General features: G+C 49.3%; 1 protein-coding gene across 1 annotated transcript; it reads left to right on the forward strand.

Annotated features, from left to right (window-relative positions):
• The first annotated feature begins 6 nt into the window (after positions 1-6).
• AGTRAP (angiotensin II receptor associated protein) lies at positions 7-23754 on the forward strand. The gene is made up of 5 exons (XM_058161337.1): positions 7-114; positions 12147-12181; positions 14510-14621; positions 18546-18741; positions 22951-23754. Exons 1-5 carry the CDS (start codon positions 88-90, stop codon positions 23061-23063), a joined length of 483 nt encoding a protein of 160 aa, XP_058017320.1. The 5' UTR covers positions 7-87; the 3' UTR covers positions 23064-23754.
• The last annotated feature ends 1411 nt before the right edge of the window (positions 23755-25165 follow it).

The following is a 25165-nucleotide window of genomic DNA, read 5'->3' on the forward strand; positions in this document are numbered from 1 at the left end:
AGAGGAGGGAGGAAGGAGGCAGGCCGGGGCGGGGCGGCCGGGAAAGAAGAAGGGGAAGGCGGCGGGAGGTGCGAGGGCTCCGTCGGCATGGCGATCCCCGCCGTTAACCTGAAGGTAGGTGGAGACGTCTGGCCAGGTCAAGGGACTCGAGCAAGAGCCGGAAGGGACCTTTGGAGGTCTTCTAGTCCGACCCCCCGCTCAAGCAGGAGACCCCCCGCCTGCCGGCACCGTTTTCAGGGGGCGGCGGGGCGCCTTCAACCTGGGAGGGGAGCGCGGGGCCGGAGGAAGGCCGCAGGTGGGCGGGTGGGGACCCGCAGGGCCTTGGCTGGGCGTTGCAGGAGGTGGGGAGGGTCGCGGGGCCAGCGGAGCCCCGGGGTCGCCGGGTTTGCCCAGTCAGTCAAGTGGGAGGGCGAGGAGAGCCGCGGGCGAGGAAGAGGAACACCCCCACAGTCACCCACAATCACACACACAGAGTCACAGTCACACAAACACATGCAAACACACCAGGCGTGAAAGAGGAACACACACAGAGTCACACACAGTCACAGACACACACACACACACAATCACACACAAACACACCAGGCGTGAAAAAGGAACACACACACACACAATCACACAATCACACACAAACACACCAGGCGTGAAAGAGGAATACACACACACACACAATCACACAGGCACACACACAATCACACACAAATACACGAGGCGTGAAAGAGGAACACACACACACACACACACACACACACACCAGGTGTGTCACACAAGGGGTGTGTGACTACAAAGTCCAGAGGCAAATGAGCAAGAGCTGGGCGGGGCTTCAGGTAGCTTGGTGGGAGGAGTGTGTCCATCCACCTGACACCCCTGCAAGGTGGGCATGCTGCCTCCCTCCTGAGCTGTGGGAGGAAGGGAAGAAGTAAGGGTAACAGAGTGGGAAGGGACCTCAGAGGTCATCCAGTCCAACCCCCTGCTCACCCAGGAGGCCTGGACTAGGGATTCGAACCGCCACAAGCTCGGCTTCTTAGCCACTGAGCCACCTACTCAGGATTTCGTTTTGTGAATGACTCCATGGTCACACACGGGTGGGCTCCGAGACGCACGTTTCCTGGCATGTGCTCCGCAACAGACGCACAACTGCAGGAAGCGAGTGTGCGATAAGAGGGGTGAGGGGGGGGGACTGAGTGAGGAACTCCTCTCCCTCCCTCTCTCTCTCTCTCTCTGTGCGTGTGTGTGTTTGTGTGTGTGAAGGCGACTAAGGTTGACTTCAGATCTCCGTGGGGCAGTAATAATAATTATAATATAATAAATATAATATAATATAATATAAATATAATAGTAATAAGTGGGGCAGTGTAGTGTAATGTAGGTGTGTCAGGGCAGCCCCCAGTTAGAAACAACTTTGCATCACTTCAGACCAGGGGTGAAATCCAACGTTTTTCCCTACCGGTTCTGGGCGTGGCAGGGAAAGGATATTGCCAAATCTCCATTCCCACCCCACTCCTGGGCGAAGGATATTGCCAAATCTCCATTCCCACCCCACTCCTGGGCGAAGGATATTGCCAAATCTCCATTCCCACCCCAGCCAGATGTGGTATTTGCCGGTTCTCCAAACTACTCAAAATTTCCACGACCGGTTCTCCAGAACCTGCTGGATTTCACCCCTGGTTTTGCCCTTGGCGGCTTGAAGAGGTGCGGACTTCGACTCCCAGAATCCTCCAGAGCTGGGGAATTCTGGGAGTTGAAAGTCCACATCGCTTCAAAGCTGTCAAGCTTGAGAAATGTTGACTTAAAAATCTTTGGGGCTCGGACAATTTCTTCCTATGTCCTTTTCTGTCCTGTGGATAGAAAGCCAGCACTGCAAGGCAGGATCGCACGCCGGTTCTTGATGGGTTAACTTTTTAAATGCAGGGAGTCTATGGCAGTGTAACCTTGCGAATAGAACAATCCGTTTTTCAAGAGATGCCTGCAGTCTTGTGTTGCTGTTACACTGTTATTTCCAAAAATCACAAAAACCTTGGGGGAGAAAACTGGTTTGTGCGCCTTTGAATAAAATGGGTCTCTTTGTTGGTGAGAAGTTACACTTTTCTTATTTCTTTTTTTCCCCCCTCTCGGTGTAGTCCTGGTGTTGAGCCACAGACTGGGCTTAACAGACAAACAATGATTAACTTTATAATATACGGGGAGGGGGTGGAAGATAATTTGATGCCTTAATTCTACCGCTTGGCCTGGCTGTTAATTAACACTTCTGCAAACAAAGAACGCAAGAGAAGCAGCGCTGATCGGCAGGCATGATTTCGGATTCAAAAAAAAGAAATACTTTACAAACTTTAATTGGGTTTTGTGGTTTGTTGATCATTTAGTATCAACAAAAGTGTGTCTAGTCAAGGCTCTGGTTTTCCCAGTTGCAATGCCTGGCTGGGAAAGTTGGGACCATAAGAAAGGCTGAGCGCCAAAGAATTGAGGCCTTTGAACTCTGGTGAGTTCCTGCGAGTCCCTTGGACTGCAAGGTGATCCAACCGGTCAGTTCTAGAGGAGATCAACCCTGACTGCAATTTAGGAGGGTCCTGAAGATGAAACGGAAATACTTTGGCCACCTAATGAGAAGGAAGGACTCCCTGGAGAAGAGCCGAATGCTGGGAAAGATTGAGGGCAAAAGAAGAAGGGGACAACAGAGAACGAGGTGGCTGGATGGAGTCACTGAAGCAGTCGGCGTGAGTTTAAATGGACTCCAGAGGATGGTAGAAGAAAGGAAGGCTTGGAAGAACGTGGTCCATGGGGTCGCAATGGGTCAGACACGATTTCGCAACTAACAACAAGATAATTTAGAGAAGAGCTGGTAAACATTGAGGTGTTTTGCTCCCAAACCTGATCAATTTGGTCCTGAAGATAAAAGTGAATGAATAAAGCTAAATACATCTTTCCAAAAGGCAACTGGACTTTCTTTCGGGGGTTTTTTTTTTCTTCCTTTGAAAACGTTTTGCTTCTCACCCAAGAAGCTTCCTCAGTTCCGACTGAACGGAACCGAGCGAACGTCCATCGGGACCGAAAAAGAAGCTTCCCGGGACCGAAGCACAAAACGTAAAAAAGATGTTGAGACTCTAGAAAGAGTGCAGAGAAGAGCAACAAAGAGGATTAGGGGACTGGAGGCTAAAACGTATGAAGAACGGTTGCAGGAACTGGGTATGTCTAGTCTGATGAAAAGAAGGACTAGGGGAGACATGATAGCAGTCTTCCAATATCTCAGGGGTTGCCCCAAAGAAGAGAGGGTCAAGCTATTCTCCAAAGCACCGGAGGGTAGAACAAGAAGCAATGGGTGGAAACTAATCAAGGAGAAAAACAACTTAGAACTAAGGAGAAATTTCCTGACAGTTAGAACAATCAATAAGTGGAACAACTTGCCTGCAGAAGTTGTGAATGCTCCAACACTGGAAGTTTTAAAGAAGATGTTGGATAGCCATTTGTCTGAAATGGTGTAGGGTTTCCTGCCTGGGCAGGGGGTTGGACTAGAAGACCTCCAAGGTCCCAACTCTGATATTATTATTTCATGTCTTTCAAAAACATCTTTTTTGGGGGAAAAAAAAAGAAAAGGACCTTTTGGGGACTCAACCGTGAGTGACCTGGATGACTGAGAATCCCCACAGCCGCTAATAGAGCCTCCTTGTTCGGAGAGAGTCTACCTTGAAAACCGTTTGAAGGCTATTGTGCAAGGGCCGAAGGAGTTTCTTGTTTTCTGCTCGGTTCCAAACCGCCCTTTGGAAGAAATGCTTCACTCAGCAGCCCTTCCGCGCATCCGGCAACATTTCACAATTGTCCAAAATGACAAGAGAAAAGCTGTGGAGTCCCCCCCCCCCACCCATGCCAAGCCGTTTCTTCCCGGTGTGTGGAAATATCCACTTGAGTTGTTCGTTTTCAAGCAGATGCCCTACGAGTAAGGCATGGCGCCGAAAAGCAAGGGAAACACAATGCGGGCGGTTTTGGGGGGTGGGGAAAAACCCCCAGAATTGGCGGATTCTTTTTAACCGGTCTTGGACTCATCCGTTCTCCAAGCGTGAGACTGATGACACCCCCAATTTCCTTCCCTTCCTCATTCTAGGCATGTCCGTTTGTGTGCATGTGGTGCTCTTGCTTCCGCGTTTTTGTTGGTGCACATAGGATGTTTTGGAAAAGCTGCCCTTTAGGATTGTGATAAACGTCTTGGCGCTTCTCTAGAATAGAATAGAATAGAATTTTATTGGCCAAGTGTGATTGGACACACAAGGAATTTGTCTTGGTGCATATGCTCTCAGTGTACATAAAAGAAAAGATACGTTCATCAAGGTACAACATTTACAACACAATTGATGGTCAATATATCAATATAAATCATAAGGATTGCCAGCAACAAAGTTATAGTCATACAGTCATAAGTGGGAGGAGATGGGTGATGGGAACGATGAGAAGATTAATAGTAGTGCAGATTCAGTAAATAGTCTGACAGTGTTGAGGGAATTATTTGTTTAGCAGAGTGATGGCCTTCGGGGAAAAACTGTTCTTGTGTCTAGTTGTTCTGGTGTGCAGTGCTCTACAGCGTCGTTTTGAGGGTAGGAGTTGAAACAGTTTATGTCCAGGATGCGAGGGGTCTGTAAATATTTTCATGGCCCTCTTTTTGACTCGTGCAGTATACAGGTCCTCAAAGGAAGGCAAGTTGGTAGCAATTATTTTTAAAGATTTACTTTATTAAATTTATTCAAAGATCAATTTTATTTTTAAAGATTTACTTTGAAGGCCTTCCCTCCTTCCTTCTGTCCGTCCTTCCTTTTTCTGTTTCTTCCTTTCCTTCCTCCCGCTCCTCCCTCCCTCTTCTTCCTTCCGTCCATCCTATCTCTTCCTTCCTACCTCCTTCCTTCCACCCATCTATCCATCATATCCCTCCCCTCCCCTCCCTCCCTCCTTTCTTCCTTCTTTACATCCTTCCTTCCTTTTTCTTTCTTTCCTTCCTCCCTCTCCTCCCTCCCTCTTCTTCCTTCCATCCATCCTATCTCTTCCTTCCTTCCTTCCTTCCACCCATCTATCCATCATATACCTTCCCTCCCTCCTTCATTCCTTCCTTACGTCCTTCTTTTTTCTTTCTTTCCTTCCTCCCTCTCCTTCCTTTCATTTATTCATCCATCCATCCATCTATCTCTTCCTTCCTTCCACTCATCTATCCATCATATCCCTTCCCTCCCTCCCTCCCTCCCTCCCTCCTTCCTTCTTTTTCTTTCTTTCATTCCTCCCTCTCCTTCCTTCCTTCCATCCATCCATCCATTCTATCTCTTCCTTCCTTCCTTCCACTCATCTATCCATCATATCCCTTCCCTCCCCTCCCTCCTTCATTCCCTCCTTATGTCCTTAATTCTTTTTCTCTTTCCTTCCTCCCTCTCCTTCCTTCCATCCATCCATCCAATCTCTTCCTTCCTTCCACTCATCTATCCATCATATCCCTTCCCTCCCTCCCTCCCTCCTTCCTTCCTTCTTTTTCTTTATTTCCTTCCTCCCTCTCCTTCCATCCATCCATCCATCCATCCATCCATCCATTCATCCATCCTATCCCTTCCTTCCTTCCTACACTGAAGATGGCATTTAATGTCGTTGTACAAAGTGCAATGACAATAAAGTACTACTCCCTCCCTCCCTCCCTCCCTCGCTCCCTCCCTCCTTTCCTTCCTTCCTTCCTTCCTTTCTCCCTCCCTCCCTCCCTCCCTCCCTCGCTCCCTCCAACCAACCTTGGATTACTTACAGCATAAATACAAAACCAGTATACTATCAAAACCAGAGGCTACACCCGTGAAGGCGAACCTATGGCATGTGTTTCGGAAGTGGCACACAGAGCCATCCCCCCCCCCGGGGCATGCAAGCCGTCGCTCATTGGTCTTCCAGGCTCTGGTGTACCGGCCAGCTGGTCTTCACGTGCGCGGGAGCACCGGAAACTGGAAGAGAAGCCACCTGGTGCACATGCGCACACTGGGCGGCTGCTCTTCCAGTTTCCAGTGCCCATGTGCGTACAAAGACCAGCTGGCTGGCGCGCACATGTGCCCTGTGAGGCTAACTCTTCCAGTTTCCAGCCTGCGCTCCCCTTTTGGCCCTTGGTGCCAAAAAGGTTCACCAACATTGGGCTACACTAGAGCGGTAAACATAGGGACGTGGTGGCTCAGTAGCTAAGACAGTGAGCTTTTTGATCAAAAGGTTGGCAGTTCAGCGGTTCGAATCCCTAGCGCCGCGTATAACAGGGTGAGCTCCTGTGACTTGTCCCAGCTTCTGGCAACCTAGCAGTTCGAAAGCACACAAAAAAAATGCAAGTAGAAAAAATAGGGGCCACCTTTGGTGGGAACAGTATTCCCGTGCGCCTTTGGCGTCGAGTTATGCCGGCCACATGACCACGGAGACGTCTTCGGACAGCGCTGGCTCTTCGGCTTTGAAACGGAGATGAGCACCGCCCCCCTAGAGTCGGGAACGATTAGCACGTAGGTGCGAGGGGAACCTATAGCGGTCAACAGGATTGTGTATCTAGTGAACAACACACGCAGAGAGGAACAACGTATACATACACAACCAGCAACCCAGCCTTGGCTCGCTAGGAGCCATTTGCATCGTCAGGATACCCTCATTCCAGAGGTCAGGTGCCACTTGTAACTGCCACTGGCCAGTTGAAGCTGCCTGATGGCCTTCAAGGGCAGCCCCAGGCAGAATGTGTTGCCGTAATCAAGCCATGAAGACACGAGTGACCGTCTGGATCTAGGAGAAAGGAACAAACTGGCCCACGGGATGGCAAATGCACACGATTCGGGTAAGCCGCCCATATGCGCGTTGGGGCGGCCATATAAATGTGTGCAATAAATAATACGTAAAATCCAGAATTGCAGAAGAGCCTCCAGAGTCTGGGACAGGCATGGAAAAACATCCCGTAAAACGATACTAAGCAATTTGGAACGCTTGCAAAGCGATCTTCACGTTTGTAAAAGCTGCCGTCTCTTTTTTTTGTTTTGTTTTGTTTTATGTTGTGGTTTTTATGGGGAAAATGCAATTAAGGATTATGAAACGTTTAGCTTCCCTCCCTGGAGTCACACACAGCCCCTCTGGCTCCTATTTGAATTTTGGGAGCCGCAAGGGGGGCAATTAAAGTTTGTCGATGGTGCACCGGGGCTTTTCGTTTTAATAACGCTGCCCTCGAAACACCCTGGGTGGATTTTAATTAGCGGCACTTCTTTTGATGGGTGTAACTTTTGTGAGAGCCCCCTTAAAAAAAAAGCTTTGCTGGCTCATATAATAAGATTTCCCCCCCCCCCCACCCCTCAAAGACGAAATAAATGATAAATACATCACACAACAGTTTCTCTCCTGTTTCAATTAGGACTTTTGAACGAGAATCTCTTCTCTTTCTCTCCCCCCTCCCTCCCTCCCACTCTTTCCCTCCCTCTGTCTCCTTTTCTCTCTCTCCCTCCCTCCCCCTCTCCCTCCCCTCCTCCCTCCCCTCTCCCTCCCCTTTCCTCCCACTCTCTCCCTCCCTCCCTCTCCCTGTCTCCTTCCTCTCTCCCTCCTCCTCTCCCCTCCCCTCTCTCTCACTCCCCTTGCCCTCCCCTCTCCCTGTCTCCTTCCTCTCTCCTCCTCTCTCTCCTTCCTCTCTCCCTCACTCCCTCTCCTCCCTCCCTCTGTCTCCCTTACTCTCTCCTCCCTCCCTCCTCCCTCCCTCTCCCTCCTCCCTCCCTCTCCTCCCTCACTCCTCCCCTTCCTCCCCCTTTCCTCCTCTCTCTCCCTCCCTCCCCTCTCCTTCCCTTCTCCCTCCCTCCTCCTCCCTCCTCTCCCTCCCCTCCTCTCCCTCCCTCTCTCACTCACTCCCCTTGCCTCCCCTCTCCCTGTCTCCTTCCTCTCCCTCCCTCTCTCCTTCCTCTCTCCCCTCTCCCTCCCCTCTCACACTCCCTCTCCGTCTCCTTCCTTTCTCCCTCCCTCCCTATACCCCTTTCCTCCCTCTCTATCCCTCTCCTTCCTCTCTCCCCTCTCTCCTCTCACTCACTCCCTTCCTCCCCTCTCCTTGTCTCCTCCTCTCTCCCTCCCTCTCTCCCTCCTCCCTCCCCTCTCCCTGTCTCCTTTTTCTCTTTCACCTCTCTTTCTCCCTCTCCTTCCTCTCTCCTCTTCTCTCCCTCCTCTCCATCTCACTCCTCTCCTTTCTCTCTCTCCCTCCCTCCCCTCCTTTTTCTCTTTCACTCCCTCTGCCTCCCTCCTCTCTCTCTCACTCCCCACTCCCTTCCTCCCTCTCCTTCTGCCTTCTTCTCTGTCTCCCTCCCTCCCCCCTTTCTCCCTCCCCCCCTTCCTTCCTTCTTTCCTGGGAATCAGCCATTGTCACGTAGTAACATTCAGATACATAACATTTCTATCCTCCTAGTCCACATTTTAGCTGCAACTAAAAAAGCTGACAGTCCTTCAGAAATGAATTTAGAAACATTGATTTCCAGGCTACAAATCAGGATTTTTAAAGTTGGGTAGAAGCAGTTTAGAAGTTAAAGGAAAGCCGTTTTGAGGCTCGCTCAAAAGTGTTTTTTTAAGAATGCAAGAACTTCGCTAAGTCAGGGGGGAAAATATAATCATTTATTAGCAAATCCCAGCATTTCGGGTGGGCAATTGTTGAAGAAGAGAAAGCGAAAGATGTTGCAATTTAGGTTTGACTGCAGGAAGGAAGAAATTGTGTGTGTGTGTGTGGGAATTTGGCATTAAAAGGGAGGCTTGTGATTTTTAAGCCTTTTTTATATTATATGAATATATTTTATTTTTTTCTTTATGCACACTGAGAGCATATGCACCAGACAAATTCCCTGTGTGTCCAATCACACTTGGCCAATAAATTTTTTTTATTCTTTTCTTTTCTTTTTCTGGCCTGGTGAAATTTTAGGAAGTAAGCATGTTTTTTAAAAAATGGATTCACTTCTGCAGATGTTATTATTGACGGAAGATGCGGCTGTGTTTAGGATTTCTCTCTCTCCAGCTTTCACGTTTTTCCAAATGTGCTTCCTAGACAGCTGTGCAACTGGTTTATTATTCCTGAATCTTAAGGCACAATGTTGATTTATTGGTGTGTTGTTGTTTTTTTCGGTAGCTTTTTGTGATTCTGGAATTAGAAATCAGTGTGATTCGTGCCATATACGCTTAGATGAAATTGCGCTCTGCATCTGAATGGTTGTTATTGTTTTAAAATTCTCTTGGTTTAATGTCCCTGCCCAGATGTTTTTATCTTTGCTGGATCTGCAATCTCGTGGCATGACTAACACATTTTGTGTGTTTTTTTAAAAAAAACTGCCCCGGAGCCAGCCGTGGGGAGCATGTGACATGTGAAAAATTTATTTTTTTAAAAAATGAATAATATTGGCATTGTTGCTTGCTTGCTCATGTGGGTTCAAAGAGACAAACTTCCTGCTTTTTGGTTTTTAAGGAATTCCCCACCATCAATAACCGAGATAATTCATTGATTGAGCTCAGTCAATTCAATTTGTTACAGTCATCAAACAAATAAAAACACTCAACAAATACACAATTAAACACTCTAGAATAAAAAACTGAATTGATCATTCAGCTAATTAGGCTTGAGATCAGTTTTATAGGCAGCATGAAACAAATTAGGGTTTGTAAGTCCTTTTCACGTAAAACCAAGGTGTGAAATAATTAGGGCACCGTTTTTTGTCCCGGAGTTTGGAGGAAACGTCTAGGAATGTCCGCAGGAATGAATATCTCAGAATAGCGCAGATTTGTCACACTGGTATGAAAGCCTCATTCGGTGTATGTGTGTAAAAATGAGTGCGTGTTTTTGCACAACCCGTTTCATCAACTTGATGCTCCTCCGGATTAGCCCAGATCAGGGGTGAAATGCTACCGGTTCGGACCGGTTCAAGCGAACCGGCGGCAGCAGCGGCAGGTGGTACGGAGAACCGGTAGGGGTGACAGCACGAGATTCCGCCCAGCTGCCCAGATGTCATTACCTGTTTTTAACCTTCTGCGCATGTGCAGAAGGCTTTGCGCATGTGCAAAGGGTCGAAGCGAGCACATGATGTGTTTGCACTGGTGAACATGAGTGGAGCGCACACTTCTGAAGTAGTAGGGAAGATAAGTTAATGTCACCCCTGACCCAGATCCAAAATGGTTGGTTTAGGCTTTTGAAGAGTTCCCTATTTCAAAACAAATACACACACAATGGAATTGAGAGGCAAAAAGAGATATTAGTGAACGTTCCCAATGTCTATGCCCGTGGAGATTTTCAGTTATCCAGGACATGGTTGTCCCAAAGGTGCTGTCGTGTCCCACTCCTCCTCCGACGGCCGGGTCTGGGAAGTCTGTATCAAGCGTGGCCACGAAGCCTCTGCAGCTTTGCCAAATTCCTGTCAGAGTTCTCAGGGCAGGCAGGAATCCAAGGTGTGACTTCAGCAACCAGATGAGACTTTGCCTGACTCAAGGAATGCCAAAAAGCAGATCCTTTATATAGGCCATGGGGTGTGGCTCCATGACTCAGCACTTATCCAGGCCTGCCCCTCCCTTCCTTTTGCTGACGTCGCCTCTCCATTCTCCGGAAGCGGGGATCTGTCCACGTTTTGTCCTCCTGCTCAGCTGCCGGCAATTCTAGCTCGTGGCTGGCTTCTTGCTCACAAGCTGTAGGAGGGAGGTTTATTTGCTCAGTCTGTCCGAGCATGGTGCCAGGGCTGGGGGTTGGAGGCATGCCAGGCCATTCTTCTTCACTATCAGTCTCTGGCTCAGATAACAGGAGATGGGAGGGGCCCGGCTGCGGAGAGGGGGGCGGGCGAGGCACAACAGGTGCTTTTTCAAAAGACAAGTGGACTTTCTGGTTTTTCATTTGAAGGCGTTTCGCTTCTCATCCAAGAAGCTTCTTGTTCTGTCCTCCCTCACCTCCATCCGAGCGATGGCTTAATTAGCCGGCACTATCAGCCCTGGCAGCAAAAGAGCGAGCGTCTGCCAAGTGGCTCCGTTATCTCCCTCGACGCTGATAAGTCAAACAGTACTTCAGCTCTTAGTTCAGCAGTTAATTTGCCTGCTACGAAGAGGCACAGCAGCTCTGGCTGCCTTTATATCCTGTGGGGTTTGGCTCCATGACTCAGCACTTCCTAGGCCTGCCCCACCCCTGCTTCTGTTGTTCCGTCCTCTCCTGCCTACGAAACCTAGGGTCCAGCCAGGCCTGATTGCCATCAGCTAGGTCTGGAGGCGTGGCCTGGGGGGGGGAAGAGTCAGGGGACGGAGGCTTTGTTATCTCCTCCACCTGGCCTGCCTCTGGCTCCTGGAGCTGAGCCAGGGAAGCCGGTGCTCCCGAGGTGAGTCCTGACGGCCCTTCCCCCTCACTTTCCAAGTCACTTTCTGGCAGGAGGCCCCGGCTCAGGCGGCGCAGACACAACACTTCAACTCTGACTGGATGGTAGGGAATGAAAGGATTGATACTCCTTGCAGACACGCTGGTCATTTGCATCCTTTTAGAGAGTCGTTGAGGCCACTTGGAGGTTTATCCATGTGCTCAGCATCACCTGAGTGGTGCCAATGGGTGTGGAGCCTTCTTGGAACTGTTGAAAGGACTTGTGTTGTAGACTGGAGATAGGTGACCCCGAGGACACAGATAGTGGCCTCAACGGCTCTCTAAAAAGGACACAAACAACCAGCTGCCTGCAAGGAGTATAAATCCTTCCCTTCCCCACCATCCAGCCAGAGCTGAAGAAGCTTCTTGGAGGAGAAGCGAAACGTCTTCAAAGGAAAAAAAACCAGGAAAGTCCAGTTGCCTCTTGAAAAAAAGCACCTTTGGGCTCCCTCGAAACAAGAAGGGGTGGCTCAGACTGGTAAGACAGTCTGTTATTAACAGCAGCTGCCTGCAATTACTGCAGGTTCAAGTCCCACCAGGCCCAAGGTTGACTCAGCCTTCCATCCTTTATAAGGTAGGTAAAATGAGGACCCAGATTGTTGGGGGCAATAAGTTGACTTTGTATATAAATATACAAATGGATGAAGACTATTGCTTGACACAGTGTAAGCCGCCCTGAGTCTTCGGAGAAGGGCGGGATATAAATGCAAATAAATAAAAAAAAGCTGGTTAAAATGGATATTTTTTTAAAAGAGTTTTGAGCCAATGATTTCTGTTTCCCTTTTAGGCCATCGTCCTGGTTCACTGGCTGCTGACCGTCTGGTGAGTGATAACAGTTACGCGCGGGAATTTGAGGGGTTTGTGGAAACGATCGTGGGCAATTCTGCAAGGGGTACCTCGGCCATACACAGGGATCCTATATTCAGTCAATTCGGACCAGTTAGGGGGAACCGGTAGCCTGCCCACCCGCCCGGATATAATGCCATCCTATTTAGCAACATTTTCGAGGCCGGGCGCATGTGCGGAAGACACGCGCACAAGCAAAACCCATGCACGGAAGGCCAGGTGCATGCACGAAAGGCACGCGTGCAAAGCAAGCGTGTGCGCACGGGGCACCCGGCCTTCCGAGTGTGAGCACAGTGGTAAGAATATGGGAAACCCAACGTTGATCCCTTCCCTAATGTTGCACGTTAAACTAGGAGTAGAACATCTGACTATGATATTGTTCTGTCCCCCCACCTCAGTCCGGGAGGCACGAGAAATGACTCAATTGGCTGGCAATTGAATCCACGGCAGCTATCAGCTCTGGCAGCAACCCAGCGAGCGTCTGCCAAGGTTTTTCTGTTATCTTTCTTGATGCCGGCATGTCAACCAGGAAATCAGGAATAAACAGCACTTCAGCTCAAGTTCTCTCCAGCCAGTTGGATCTGTTCGTCACAAAGCAGTATAGGAGCCCCTCCTGCTTTTATACCCTGTGGGGTGTGGCTCTGTGACTCAGCACTTTCTAGGCCTGCCCCACCCCTGCTTCTGTTGTTCCCGCCTCTTGTCTATGAAACCTGGGATCTAACCAGGACTGATTGTCCTCAGCTGGATCTAGAAGCGTTTCCTGGGCGGGGGGAGATACAGGAGACAGAGGCCTCGTCACCTCTTCCACATGGCCTGCCTCTGGAGCTGAGCCAGGGAAGCCGGCCCTGCAGAAGGGAACCCTGATGGCCCTTCCCCCTCACTCTCTGAGTCACTCTCTGGCAGGGGGCCAGGCCTGGGGGCGGGCAGGCTGGAGCCACAACAGATATAAACAGGGTTAAACGGTTGCAGTTTGATGAAAAGGGGGACCCCCAAAAACCCTGTGTGGGGCAGAGAATGCGCAACCTGGTTGGCAACGAGACAGGGGCCGGTTTTGGAAAATGGGCCAAGCTTCTTGATTTTTTTTTCCAGTCTTTATTTAAAAATATACAGTCGTGGCCAAAATTGTGGGAACCTTTTGGGAAAAGTGTATTTTTAAGGTTTGATGGCTAATAAGACCACTTTTTTGGCAGGGGGTAGGGAGTTTCAAGATAATCCTATTCCACTGCTGGAATAGCCGAGATGCAGGGCTGAAACCTAAAAATTTTCCCTACTGGTTCTGTGGGCGTGGCTTAATTGGTGGGTGTGGCTTGGTGGTCAGGTGACTGAATGGGCATGGCCAATAATAATAAATAATAAAAATAATAAAGTATACAAAACTTGGGAGGCACCCATCTACCTTCTTTAAAAATAGTGGCACCGGTCTACTAATTGCCTTTTTTTGGGAGGCACCCATCTACCTTCTTTAAAAATAGAGGCACCAGTCTACCAATTGCCTTTTTTTGGGAGACACTGGTCTACCTTCTTTAAAAATAGAGGCACCGGTCTACTAATTGCCTTTTTTTGGGAGGCACCCATCTACCTTCTTTAAAATTAGAGGCACCTGTCTACCAATTGCCTTTTTTTGGGAGACACTGGTCTACCTTCTTTAAAAATAGAGGCACCGGTCTACTAATTGCCTTTTTTTGGGAGGCACCCATCTACCTTCTTTAAAAATAGAGGCACCAGTCTACCAATTGCCTTTTTTTGGGAGACACTGGTCTACCTTCTTTAAAAATAGAGGCACCGGTCTACTAATTGCCTTTTTTTGGGAGGCACCCATCTACCTTCTTTAAAATTAGAGGCACCTGTCTACTAACCACCTATAGTGCTGATCAGCTGTAGTGCGGCATTTGTTAAGTTAGTAACACGGCGGCTAAGCAAATCTGGCTTCCCCGCTGACTTTTGCTTGTCAGAAGGTCGCAAGCGTTGATCCCATGACACACACACACACACAAAACCTGGGATGCTGCGACCGTCGTAAATATGAGTCAGTTGTCAAGCATCTGAATTCTGATCACATGACCATGGGGATGCCACAACGGTGTTGGGTGTGAAAGGCAGTCCTAAGTCGGCGCCGTGGTAACTTCCAACAGTCACTAAATGAGCTGTTGAAAGTCAAGGAATACTGTATTGCATTTATTGTTTGGATTTATATCCTGCCCAGGCTGGTGTTTATAGCGCGGCTCCTACTTTTCCTCACAACAACCCTGTGAGGTAGGTTGGGATGGCCGAGGGCATGGATTGAACCGTCTTCTCTTTTTCCAGGGGCTGCATGGAGCCCTGGATATCAAACACGTACAGCTGGAGCAACTTCACAGTGCTGGCCCTGGGCGTCTGGGCCATTGCGCAGCGAGACTCCGTGGATGCCATCTTCATGGTTGGTGAATTTTGTCGGGGTTTTGTTTTATTATTAAATTTTTATTAAATTAAATTAATTTAGTTTTGATTCAGTAGCCAAGTGGAAGAAAGGTTAACGTGAACGGGGAGCCTTGCAGAAGTTGGGGTTAGGCATATAAAGGGGTTAGTCCCACTATATAAGGCCTTGGTAAGACCACACCTGTCGTGGCCCACCAGCGGATCTAGCAGATTCGGACAGTGAGGAGGTTGAGGAGGAACATGGGCCACTCCTGGAGAAGGCTTTGATGAGGGCTCTGCGTCGGAGGCAGAGAGGGGGCCAGGGCCTTCTGACACTTATCAGCTGCCTTCGGAGTCAGAGATCAGTGAGGCAAACGAACAGCTGGAGCCTGTTCCCAGTGTGCGCATGCCCAGAGTTGCCAGACGAAGGGAACAGCTGAAGAACAAGGGTCGACTTGGGAGTAAGGCCACGGGTGGACGATGAACGGCCCCTCACAGAGGGAATCAAAGAGGAGCAACAGGGGAGTGGAATTTGCAGGAGACAGTTCATTCATGCATTCTTGCCAAGTATTGAGGGCGTCTGAAAGATATCGGCCTAGCCACTGTCCAAGCCTGATAAAGGTCGGTAATTGTGAGCTATCTTGAAAGATTGCAGGAGAGGAAAGACTTTGCTGGAGAGATATTCGCTGTAAATTAAATAAAAGGGGTTTATCGGGAGGAGGACTTGGCTTTGTGCTGCTGGGGAAGCTTAGGTCAGAACAACACCTGGAATACCGCATCCAGGTTTGGACACCATGATATTAAAAAAAGAGGCTGAGACTTTAGGACAGGGGTGTCAAACTCAGGCCCTGCGGGCAGGATGCAGCCCACGCAGTGCTTAGATCTGGCCCGTGGGGCCCCCGCCCTGGAAACAGCAAAGTATCGGCCAGCAGGGCCTCTTGCAGTGAAAACGGAGCTCGGGAGGGGCCGCGTACAGCCTTCCGGGCTCCGTTTCGGGCTGCAATGGCTTCCTGCAGCCCTCTGCCAGCAAAAATGCCACCCCCCCACCCGGAGCTCTGTTTTCGCTGGCAGAGGTCTAGCAAAACAAAACTAAAAACCCAAACCAGACAAAAGGAGAAATGTTTTTTTTCCTCCTTTTTGCATTTGAGCATCCAAGAAAGAGGCAGGAAAGGAGAAAGGAGAAAGAGGACAGACAAAGAAGGGAAGAGGGGAAGAGGGCAAGGCAGGAAAAAGAAGGAAAGAGGGGAAGGAAGAAGAAAGGAGAATGAAGAGGGAAGGAAAAAGAAGACGGGAGGAGGGAGGGAGGGAGGGAGGGAAGGAAGGAAGGAAGGAAGGAAGGAAGGAAGGAAGGAAGGAAGGAAGGAAGGAAGGAAGGAAGGAAGGAAGGGTGTCGTGTCCCATCCCCACTCCGACGAATGAGTCAAGGAAGTCCGTAACAAATTTGGCAAATCAGGGCAGGCAGGAGTCCAAATTGTGACTTCAGTGATAGGGTCCGGTATCAGCAAACTCGATAAGACTTTGCTTGACTCAAGGTTGGAATGCCAAAAGCAGGTCCTTTATATAGGCTGTGGGGTGTGGCTCCATGACTCAGCATTTATCCAGGCCTGCCTCACCCTTCCTTCTGCTGGCGTCGCCTCTCAGATCTCTGGAAGCGAGGGTCCACCCACTTTGAATTGTCTTCAGCTGGATCTGCTGTCAGCATCTGGGAAAGGGAGGGGTCAGAGGGAGCAGGCCCGGGTAATTCTACCACCTGGCTGGCTTCCTGCTCTGAAGGCTGAGCCAAAGGAACACACGCTGTATGAGTGAGTTTTATCGGGCTTCTCCTTTCACTCCTTGAATCCTCTCCGGGCATGGGGCCAGGGCCGGGGGCTGGAGTCATGACAGGCTGTTCATCTTCATTATCAGACTCGGAGTCTGATAAAAGGCCCAGTTGGAGATGGGAGGGACCCGGCTGAGGAGAGGAGGGAGGACAAGTCACAACAGAAGGAAGGAGAGTATAATGAGAGGGAGAGAGGGTCTGAGGGAAGTCCTGCCTTAGCATTTGACCACCACAGGTGCCCCGGACACAAGTGACCTTAAGCTAGCCACACCCACCTCACCATGTCCCTCAGCCCCTCCCCATGAGGTCAAACAACCCTGATGTGGCCCTCAACCAGGGGTGAAATGCTCCCGGTTCAGACCGGATTAGCCGATCCGGTAGTGATGGCGGGTGGTGGTTCGGAGAACTGGTAGCAAAAATCCCTGCCCCCCACCCCCCGCACCCATGCCCCCCCCAATCGCCCGGTTGCCCACTTGCCCGCTTGCCGCTTCTTTTAAAAAAATGCTTTTAAAAGGTAAAAAAAGAGACTCGGACAATCACAGCCGACCCATGCAATCGTCGGAGCCTTTTTTTTTTTAACTTTTAAAACCATTGTTTTTTACAACCTACTAGGCCAAATAGGTGGTTAAAAAATGCTTTTAAAAGTAAAAAAAACAACAACGATTGAGTGCCACAGCTGAACATTCCCCCCCCCTGCACTGTTCTACTTACCCCATGCCTCCTTTTGGCGTGCGCTGCGCACATGTGCATGCCCTTTGCATTTGGTGCGTGGTGCGCCCTGCGCATGCGTAGCCAGCGAACCGGTAGTAAAGCGGTTCAGATTTTACCACTGAACCTCAATGAAATCAAGTTTGACACCCGTGCTCTAGGAAGAGCGCAGAGAAGAGCCACAAAGAGGATTAGGGGACTGGAGGCTAAAATACACCAATTGCAGGAATTGGATTTGTCTAGTCTAGATGCGTCTAATCTAGTCTAGTCTAGACACGGTGGCTCAGGGGCAAGGACGTTGAGTTTGTCGATCGAAAGGTCGGCAGCTCAGCGGTTTGAATCCCTGGTGCTGCCGTGTAACAGGGTGAGCTCCCGTTCCTTGTCCCAGCTTCTGCCAACCTAGCAGTTTCGAAAGTTCGTAAAAATGCAAGTCAAAAAAATAGGGACCACCTTTGGTGGGAAGGGAAGAGCGTTCCGTGCGCCTTTGGCGTTGAGTCACGCCGGCCACATGACCACGGAGACGTCTTTGGACAGCGCTGGCTCTTTGGCTTTGAAACGGAGATGAGCACCGCCCCCTAGAGTCAGGAACGACTAGCACATATGTGCGAGGGGAACCTTTACTTTTATCTTTAGTGAAGGGAAAGACCAGGGAAGACAAGATAGCAGTCATTCAATATTTGAGGGGCTGCCCCCACCCAAAGAAGAGGGGCGGAGTGAACTTATTCTCCAAAATCCCAGAAGGCAGGACAAGAATCAATGAATGGAAGCTTCTGAAGGAGAAATTTTCCCGGCCATGTGAATAATTAACCAGCGGAACAACACTTGGCTCCAGAAGTTGTGAATGGAAGTTTTTAAAGAAAAGAATTAGACAACCCTTGGTTTGAAATGGGATAGGGCCGTGATGACGAACCTATGGAACACATGCCCGAAGTGGCATGCAGAGCCGTGTCGCCTGACAAACGCGGCATCGCCCGTTCCTCTTCCAGGTTTCTGGCACACATGCGCGCGCGACGATCAGTTGGTCTTCTTGCATGCAACAGTGGCAGAAACTAGAAAGCCTGATCTTCCGTTTTCCTGAGTGAGCATGAGCGCCGGCCAGCTGATCGTCGCCTGTGCATGCCCGCCAGAAACCCGGAAAAGTAGCTGGCTGAAACCAGAAGTTCAGTAGCTGAAACCGGAAGTTCATTTTCGGGCGCGCGCAATGCACCCTGGGCAGCTCTTCTTCCGGGTTGCGGCCCAGACACGGTGCACGCTCGCTCCCGTTTCAGCACTCAGTGCTGAAAAGGTTCGCCGTCACTGGGATAGGGTCTCCTGCCTGAGCAGGGGGTTGGACTAGAAGACCTCCAAGGTCCCTTCCAACGCTTGTGATGTTGTTCTATTCTGTTGACGATGCTCTTCGGCTGGTGTTTCCTTCTCTAGTTCCTCATCGGCTTGCTGTTGACCATTCTGACCGACATTGTCCACTTCAGCCTCTGCTACCCGCGGGCGGACCTCTCTGATACCATACGCTTCTGCACCGGCATGGCCATTTTTAGCCTCCTCCTGAAGCCTTTGTCCTGTTTCTTCGCCTACCAGATGTACCGAGAACGCGGCGGAGAGTACGCCTTGAACCTAGGTAGGCTGGGATCGTCTTGCGTCACCAAACCCTGGTCCTTGGCCGGCCCAGCCCAGTCCCCCTATGTTGTGTCTGCGCCTCCCGAGCCGGGGCCCTTGCCAGAAAGTGACTCGGAAAGTGAGGGGGAAGGGCCGTTAGGACTTACCTCGGGAGCACCGGCTTCCCAGGCTCAGCTCCAGGAGCCGGAGCCAGAGGCAGGCCAGGTGGAGGAGATAACGAGGCCTCCGTCCCCTGACTCTTTCTCCCCCTCAGGCCACGCCTCCAGACCCAGCTGATGGCAATCAGGCCTGGCTGGACCTTAGGTTTCGTAGGCAGGAGAGGCGGGAACAACAGAAGCAGGGTGGGGCAGTGCTGAATCATGGAGCCACACCCCACAGGATATAAAAGCAGTAAGGGCTGCTATACCACTTCGTGGCAAGCAAATCAACTGCTTAACTAGAGCTGAAGTACTGTTTATTCCTGGTTGACTCATCGGCATCAAGAGAGATAACAGAGACACTTGGCAGACGCTCGCCAGTTTGCTGCCAGAGCTGATAGTTGCTGGCTAATTAAGTCATCGCTCGGACTGAGGCGAGGGGGACAGAACACCCTAGGTGTAGAGTTTTCATCCCACTTGGTCTATTTTCCTGCACGACTGGGAAACGATGGGCGGTTGTGCTTGGTTTTCCAGCTCGCTCCAAGCCCTCGGTTCCTCTGCTTTGCCCGTTTCCGTCGTGCGCGCCAAGCCCGTTCTGTGGGGGAGGGGAGTCTTTTATTTGGTTTCTCTTCCGTTGCAGAGCTGGAGAGCCCATCGGACCGCTGGCTGATCTGGGATAGTAATGTTTCCAACACTTTGCCCCTCCAGCGTGGCTTTTGAAGTCAACTTTTCTCTTTAATTTATTGGTTGTTTTTCTTGGACGGTGGCTTGCTGCTTGCGAAGTGTCGCCTCCTCCTCTTCCTCCTCCATTGTTTCCTTCTTCTTCTTCTTCTTCTCCTATATTTCCTTCTCCGTTTCTCTTTCATCTTCTCTTTTTCCTTCAGTTTTCCTTCTCCTCTTCTTCTTTTATCTTCTCCATCTTCTCTTCCTCCTTCAACTTTTCACCCCACCTTCTTCTTCTCCTCCTTCATCTCCATTTTCTCTGTCTCCTTCATTTTTCTCCCCATCATCTTCTCCTTGTTCTCCTTCTCCATTTCCTTCATCTTCTCCTCCATTTTTTCTTCCTCCTCCATCTTCTCCATCTTGTCTTCCTCCTCCATCTTCTCTTCCATCTTGCCTTTCTCCATCGTCTTTTCCTTCATCTCCTCCTCCCTTCTTTTCCTCATCCATGCTCTCCTCCACCTTCTCTTTCTCCTTCACTTTTTCTTCCCAACTATCCTTTTCTTTCTCTTTCATCTTCTCTTCCACCTTCTCTTTCTCCATCTTCCCCTCCACCTTCCCTTTTTCCTTCATCTTCTCCTCCATCTTGTCCTTCTCCTCTTTTCTTTCATCTCCTCCATCTTCTCTTCCTCACCCATGTTCTCCTCCATGTTCTCTTCCATCTCCTCCTCCTCCATCTTCTTGTCCTCATTCATTTTCTCCTCCACCTTCTCCTTCTATTTTTCCTTCATCTTCTCCTCCACCTTCTCTTTGTCCATCTCCATCTTCCCTCCACCTTCCCTTTCTCCTTCATCTTCTCCTCCATCTTTTCTTTCTCCCTCTTTTCTTTCATCTTCTCCTTGTTCTCCTTCTCCATTTCCTTCATCTTCTCCTCCATTTTTCTTCCTCCTCCATCTTCTCCATCTTGTCTTCCTCCTCCATCTTCTCTTCCATCTTGCCTTTCTCCATCGTCTTTTCCTTCATCTCCTCCTCCTTCTTTTCCTCATCCATGCTCTCCTCCACCTTCTCTTTCTCCTTCACTTTTCTTCCCAACTATCCTTTTCTTTCTCTTTCATCTTCTCTTCCACCTTCTCTTTCTCCATCTTCCCCTCCACCTTCCCTTTTTCCTTCATCTTCTCCTCCATCTTGTCCTTCTCCCTCTTTTCTTTCATCTCCTCCATCTTCTCTTCCTCACCCATGTTCTCCTCCCTGTTCTCTTCCCTCTCCTCCCCCTCCCTCTTCTTTTCCTCATTCATTTTCTCCTCCACCTTCTCCTTCTATTTTTCCTTCATCTTCTCCTCCACCTTCTCTTTGTCCATCTCCATCTTCCCCTCCACCTTCCCTTTCTCCTTCATCTTCTCCTCCATCTTTTCTTTCTCCCTCTTTTCTTTCATCTTCTCCACCTTCTCTTCCTCCTCCATCTTCTCCACCACCTTCTCTTCCTCCTCCATCCTCCTCCACCTTCTCTTCCTCCTCCATCTTCTCCTCCACCTTCTCTTTCTCCATCTCCTTCTCCATCTTCTCCTCCACCTTCTCTTCCTCCTCCATCTTCTCCTCCATCTTTTCTTCCTCCTCCATCTTCTCCTCCATCTTTTCTTCCTCCTCCACCTTCTCCTCCTCTTCCTCCTCCATCTTCTCCTCCATCTTCTCTTCCTCCTCCATCTTCTCCTCCACCTTCTCTTCCTCCTCCATCTTCTCCTCCATCTTCTCTCCCTGCTGTTAGAAACGCCATAACTGGAGGCCCAAAGCACACTGGACTTCAAGGGTGTCTTCGTGGATGCAGAAGTTTAATCCTCTTCCAAGAAGCTAGCTTTTTCCCCCCCCTCTCTGCCACAAGGGAGCACAACTGGGTCTTTATTTAGATACCTGTCCCGTAACACAGAGGCTGTAAATGTACAATATTAAAGCAAGGTTTTGCAAAGATGTGTGATCAGCTGATTCCAGATCCAAGCATTGACTGTTTCTACACGGGGGGAACCTTGATTTTGCTCAAGCCTGAGGTGTTGTCGTGTCCCCCTCCCCCTCCGATGACCGGGTCTAGGAAGTCCGTATCAAGCGTGGCAACGAAGCCTCTGCAGCTTTGCCAAATTCCTTCCAGGTTTCTCAGGGCAGGCAAGAATCCAAGTTGTGACTTCAGCAAACTAGATGAGACTTTGCTTGACTCAAGGTTGGAATGCCAAAAGCAGGTCCTTTATATAGGCTGTGGGGTGTGGCTCCATGACTCAGCATTTATCCAGGCCTGCCCCACCCTTCCTTCTGCTGGCGTCACCTCTCAGATCTCCGGAAGCGAGGGTCCACCCACTGTGAATTGTCTTCAGCTGGATCTGCTGTCAGCATCTGGGAAAGGGAGGGGTCAGAGGGAGCAGGCCCGGGTAATTCTACCACCTGGCTGGCTTCTTGCTCTGAAGGCTGAGCCAACCCACGCAACGCCATTTGGGCATGCAAGAATTGCACGGCACCTAAACGGAGACGGCCAACCAAATACACCTAGCTAAGTTGGCGTAGGTCCGTGATGGCGAAGCTATGGTATGCAGAGCCATCTCTCCAGGCACATGAGCTGTCGCCCGTTGCTCTTTGCCGGCCAGCTGGTCTTCATGCACACGGGAGCACTGGAAACCGGAATTTTCTCTGTAGGAGCACCTACCCTCTGGAACGAACTTCCCCCTGGTTTGCGTCAACTACCTGACCTTCGGACCTTTCGCCGTGAATTGAAAACGTATTTGTTCATCCAAGCGGGACTGGCTTAATTTTTAACTTTTAATTTTTAAATTCTGAAATCTGAAATTTTAATAATTTTAAATTGGGGCACTGTGTTTTATTGGGGTCAATTGGATGGTTTTACATTTAAACTTTTTAATTTTTCGGCCGTTATATAATATGTTATTTTGATTTGTTGTTTTAATATTGTAGATTGTATATTTTAATTTGGCTGTACACCGCCCTGAGTCCTTCGGGAGAAGGGCGGTATAAAAGTCTAAATAATAAATAAATAAATAAATAAATAGCAGTTGCCCAGTACGCATGCGCACGCCAGGAAAATGATCTTCCGGTTCCTGGCGTGTGCTTGCACCCCGTCCAGCTGGTCTTCGCGCGTACATCCGTGCCACAAACCGGAAGACCAGGTAGCTGGTGCACATGTGTGTGTCAGAAACCGAAAGCAAATGAGCACCGAGCGATTGCTCTTCCGGTTCCTGGTGAATGTGCGTGGCTCCCATTTCGGCACCTCGGTGCCCAAAAGGTTTGCAATCCTGGCGTAGGCGATGCTGTCAAAGACACCGATCTGGCCATGAAGCCTCTTTTCCATTTAGTGACGCTGGACTGGGAGGGAAGCGAGGCGCCTGTCCGCTAAAATGTGTTTCCATCTCACTTTGCAGGTGTGTTCGGCGTCAGCCAGGATACCAGCGCCTACCAGTCTATTGATACCCCAGACCCGCCGCGCCCGTACCCCGAGGTGGCGAGCAGGGGAGCACCTCCACCTTCTTACTGATGGCCTTTGGGGGACCCTGAAGCAGCCGATCTCTCTTTGTGTTGTCTTTGGAAAGGAAACAGGCCTGTTTTCTCCCGGTGGGCCATTTTCCGAATGGAGGAGATACTGGAGAGAAAGCTTTTCTCTGGCCGAAAATTCAGGCGAGGCTCTTTCCGGCTCCGCCTCCCAACTGTGAGGAGGATCTTTAAAATGTGAATATTTGCTGGCGGGGGGGGGGGGGACCCTCCATTTTGTTTCGTCTCTTGCCTGGGTTGCCGAGTTTCCAAATCAATGCAAAGGAATCTCGAATGGAGGCGACAATCCATGCTGGCGTTCTTCGCACGGGCTTGACAAACCTCCCGCCCAGAACGTGCTTTTCATCAGGCAAAAGGCACAGCCTTTCCAGCACTCCGTGGTGTCGTCCAGCGTGGCTCGTGGCATCGGTGGCCAACCGGGCCTGGCTGATGTTTGCAGAAGACGGTGGTTGGCGGAGCGGCTGAAGGTCGTAGAGAGAGAGAGAGAGAGAAAGGCGGTGAACGTTATCGCACCCGCTGCCTCCAACGGCGAATCCCTTTATTCCCACCTGTTGCTTTTTAAGAGTGCCTTCTTCATTTTCTTTTCTCTGGAATTTGATGTTCAGGGCGAATGAAACAAGCTTTTTTTAAATAAAATAAAATAAAATAAAATGTGTCGCAATCCGTTTTCAAAAGTGGCTTGGCATGGCTTTTTTTTTGCCAGGGTTGAGTTTGCAAAATTTCACAAAGAAGCCGTTTGGGAGAGAAAAATAAAAAGGAACAATGCTGGTTGGGTGTGTGTGTGTGTGTGTGTGTGTTGTGACATCCAAGCTGTACTCCAACTCCCATCAGCCACTGTCAGGAAGACCTGGAACTGCATCGTCTTAAAAAAAAAAGAGAGAGTGAATTTGAAGAATGCCCTTTAATCCTGTTTTTTTTTCCCCCAGAAGGTTTATTTACTGCTTAAAACCCTTTAAAAAACAAAACAAAAGCCCTCCTGCTAGTATTTTCTTTTGATTGCCGACTTGGTTTCTTTCTGGAATCTGGAGGAGGTGGCTTGGATTACAGCTCCCGACATTCCCAGCGAGAGTGGGAATGATGGGGGTTTCCCAGGGGTGAAATTCTGCCGGTTCTACCTTGGTCGTCTGAGTCGATAGCTCCAGTGGCGCGTGGTTTGGCGAACTGGTAGTGGCGGCAGTGTGAGACTCCGCCCACCTGCCCAGACTTCGTTACTTCCTGGTTTTTAACCCTCGGTGCATGCGCAAAACCTTCTGCGCATGCGTAGAGGGTCAGAAATCGGACATGATGATGGCATGTGCGTGCGCTTCCAAACCGGTAGGGAAGGTATGTAGATTTCATCCTTGGTGTTTCCCCATGAAAAGGGGAAATTGCTTTATGGGATGGCAAATTATAACACACCGTTGAGCCAAAAGGAGTGTGGACAAAGAATAGAATAGAATAGAATAGAATAGAATAGATTTTTTTATTGGACAAATGTGATTGGACACACAAGGAATTTGTCTTGGTGCATATGCTCTCAGTGTACATAAAAGAAAGAATAGAATAGAATAGAATAGAATAGAATAGAATAGAATAGATTTTTTTATTGGCCAAGTGTGATTGGACACACAAGGAATTTGTCTTGGTGCATATGCTCTCAGTGTACATAAAAGAAAGAATAGAATAGAATAGAATAGAATAGAATAGAATAGAATAGAATAGAATAGAATAGATTTTTTTATTGGCCAAGTGTGATTGGACACACAAGGAATTTGTCTTGGTGCATATGCTCTCAGTGTACATAAAAGAAAGTAGAATAGAATAGAATAGAATAGAATAGAATAGAATAGAATAGAATAGAATAGAATAGAATAGAATAGATTAGATTAGATTAGATTAGATTAGATTTTTTTATTGGCCAAGTGTGATTGGACACACAAGGAGTTTGTCTTGGTGCATATGCTCTCAGTGTACCTAAAAGAAAAGAGAATAGAATAGAATAGAATTTTATTGGCCAAGTGTGATTGGACACACAAGGAATTTGTCTTGGTGCATATGCTCTCAGTGTACCTAAAAGAAAATAGAATAGAATAGAATTTTATTGGCCAA

Source organism: Ahaetulla prasina, chromosome 18 (assembly GCF_028640845.1).
Source record: "Ahaetulla prasina isolate Xishuangbanna chromosome 18, ASM2864084v1, whole genome shotgun sequence".
In the NCBI taxonomy this organism is placed as follows: Eukaryota; Metazoa; Chordata; class Lepidosauria; order Squamata; family Colubridae; genus Ahaetulla; species Ahaetulla prasina.

Excerpts from the sequence above, each read along its gene's own strand:
- AGTRAP (XM_058161337.1), top strand. The coding sequence starts at position 88 with ATGGCGATCCCCGCCGTTAACCTGAAG. Across the intron at positions 14,622-18,545 it reads CCGTGGATGCCATCTTCATG|TTCCTCATCGGCTTGCTGTT; the intron begins GTTGGTGAATTT and ends TTCCTTCTCTAG. Across the intron at positions 18,742-22,950 it reads AGAGTACGCCTTGAACCTAG|GTGTGTTCGGCGTCAGCCAG; the intron begins GTAGGCTGGGAT and ends CTCACTTTGCAG.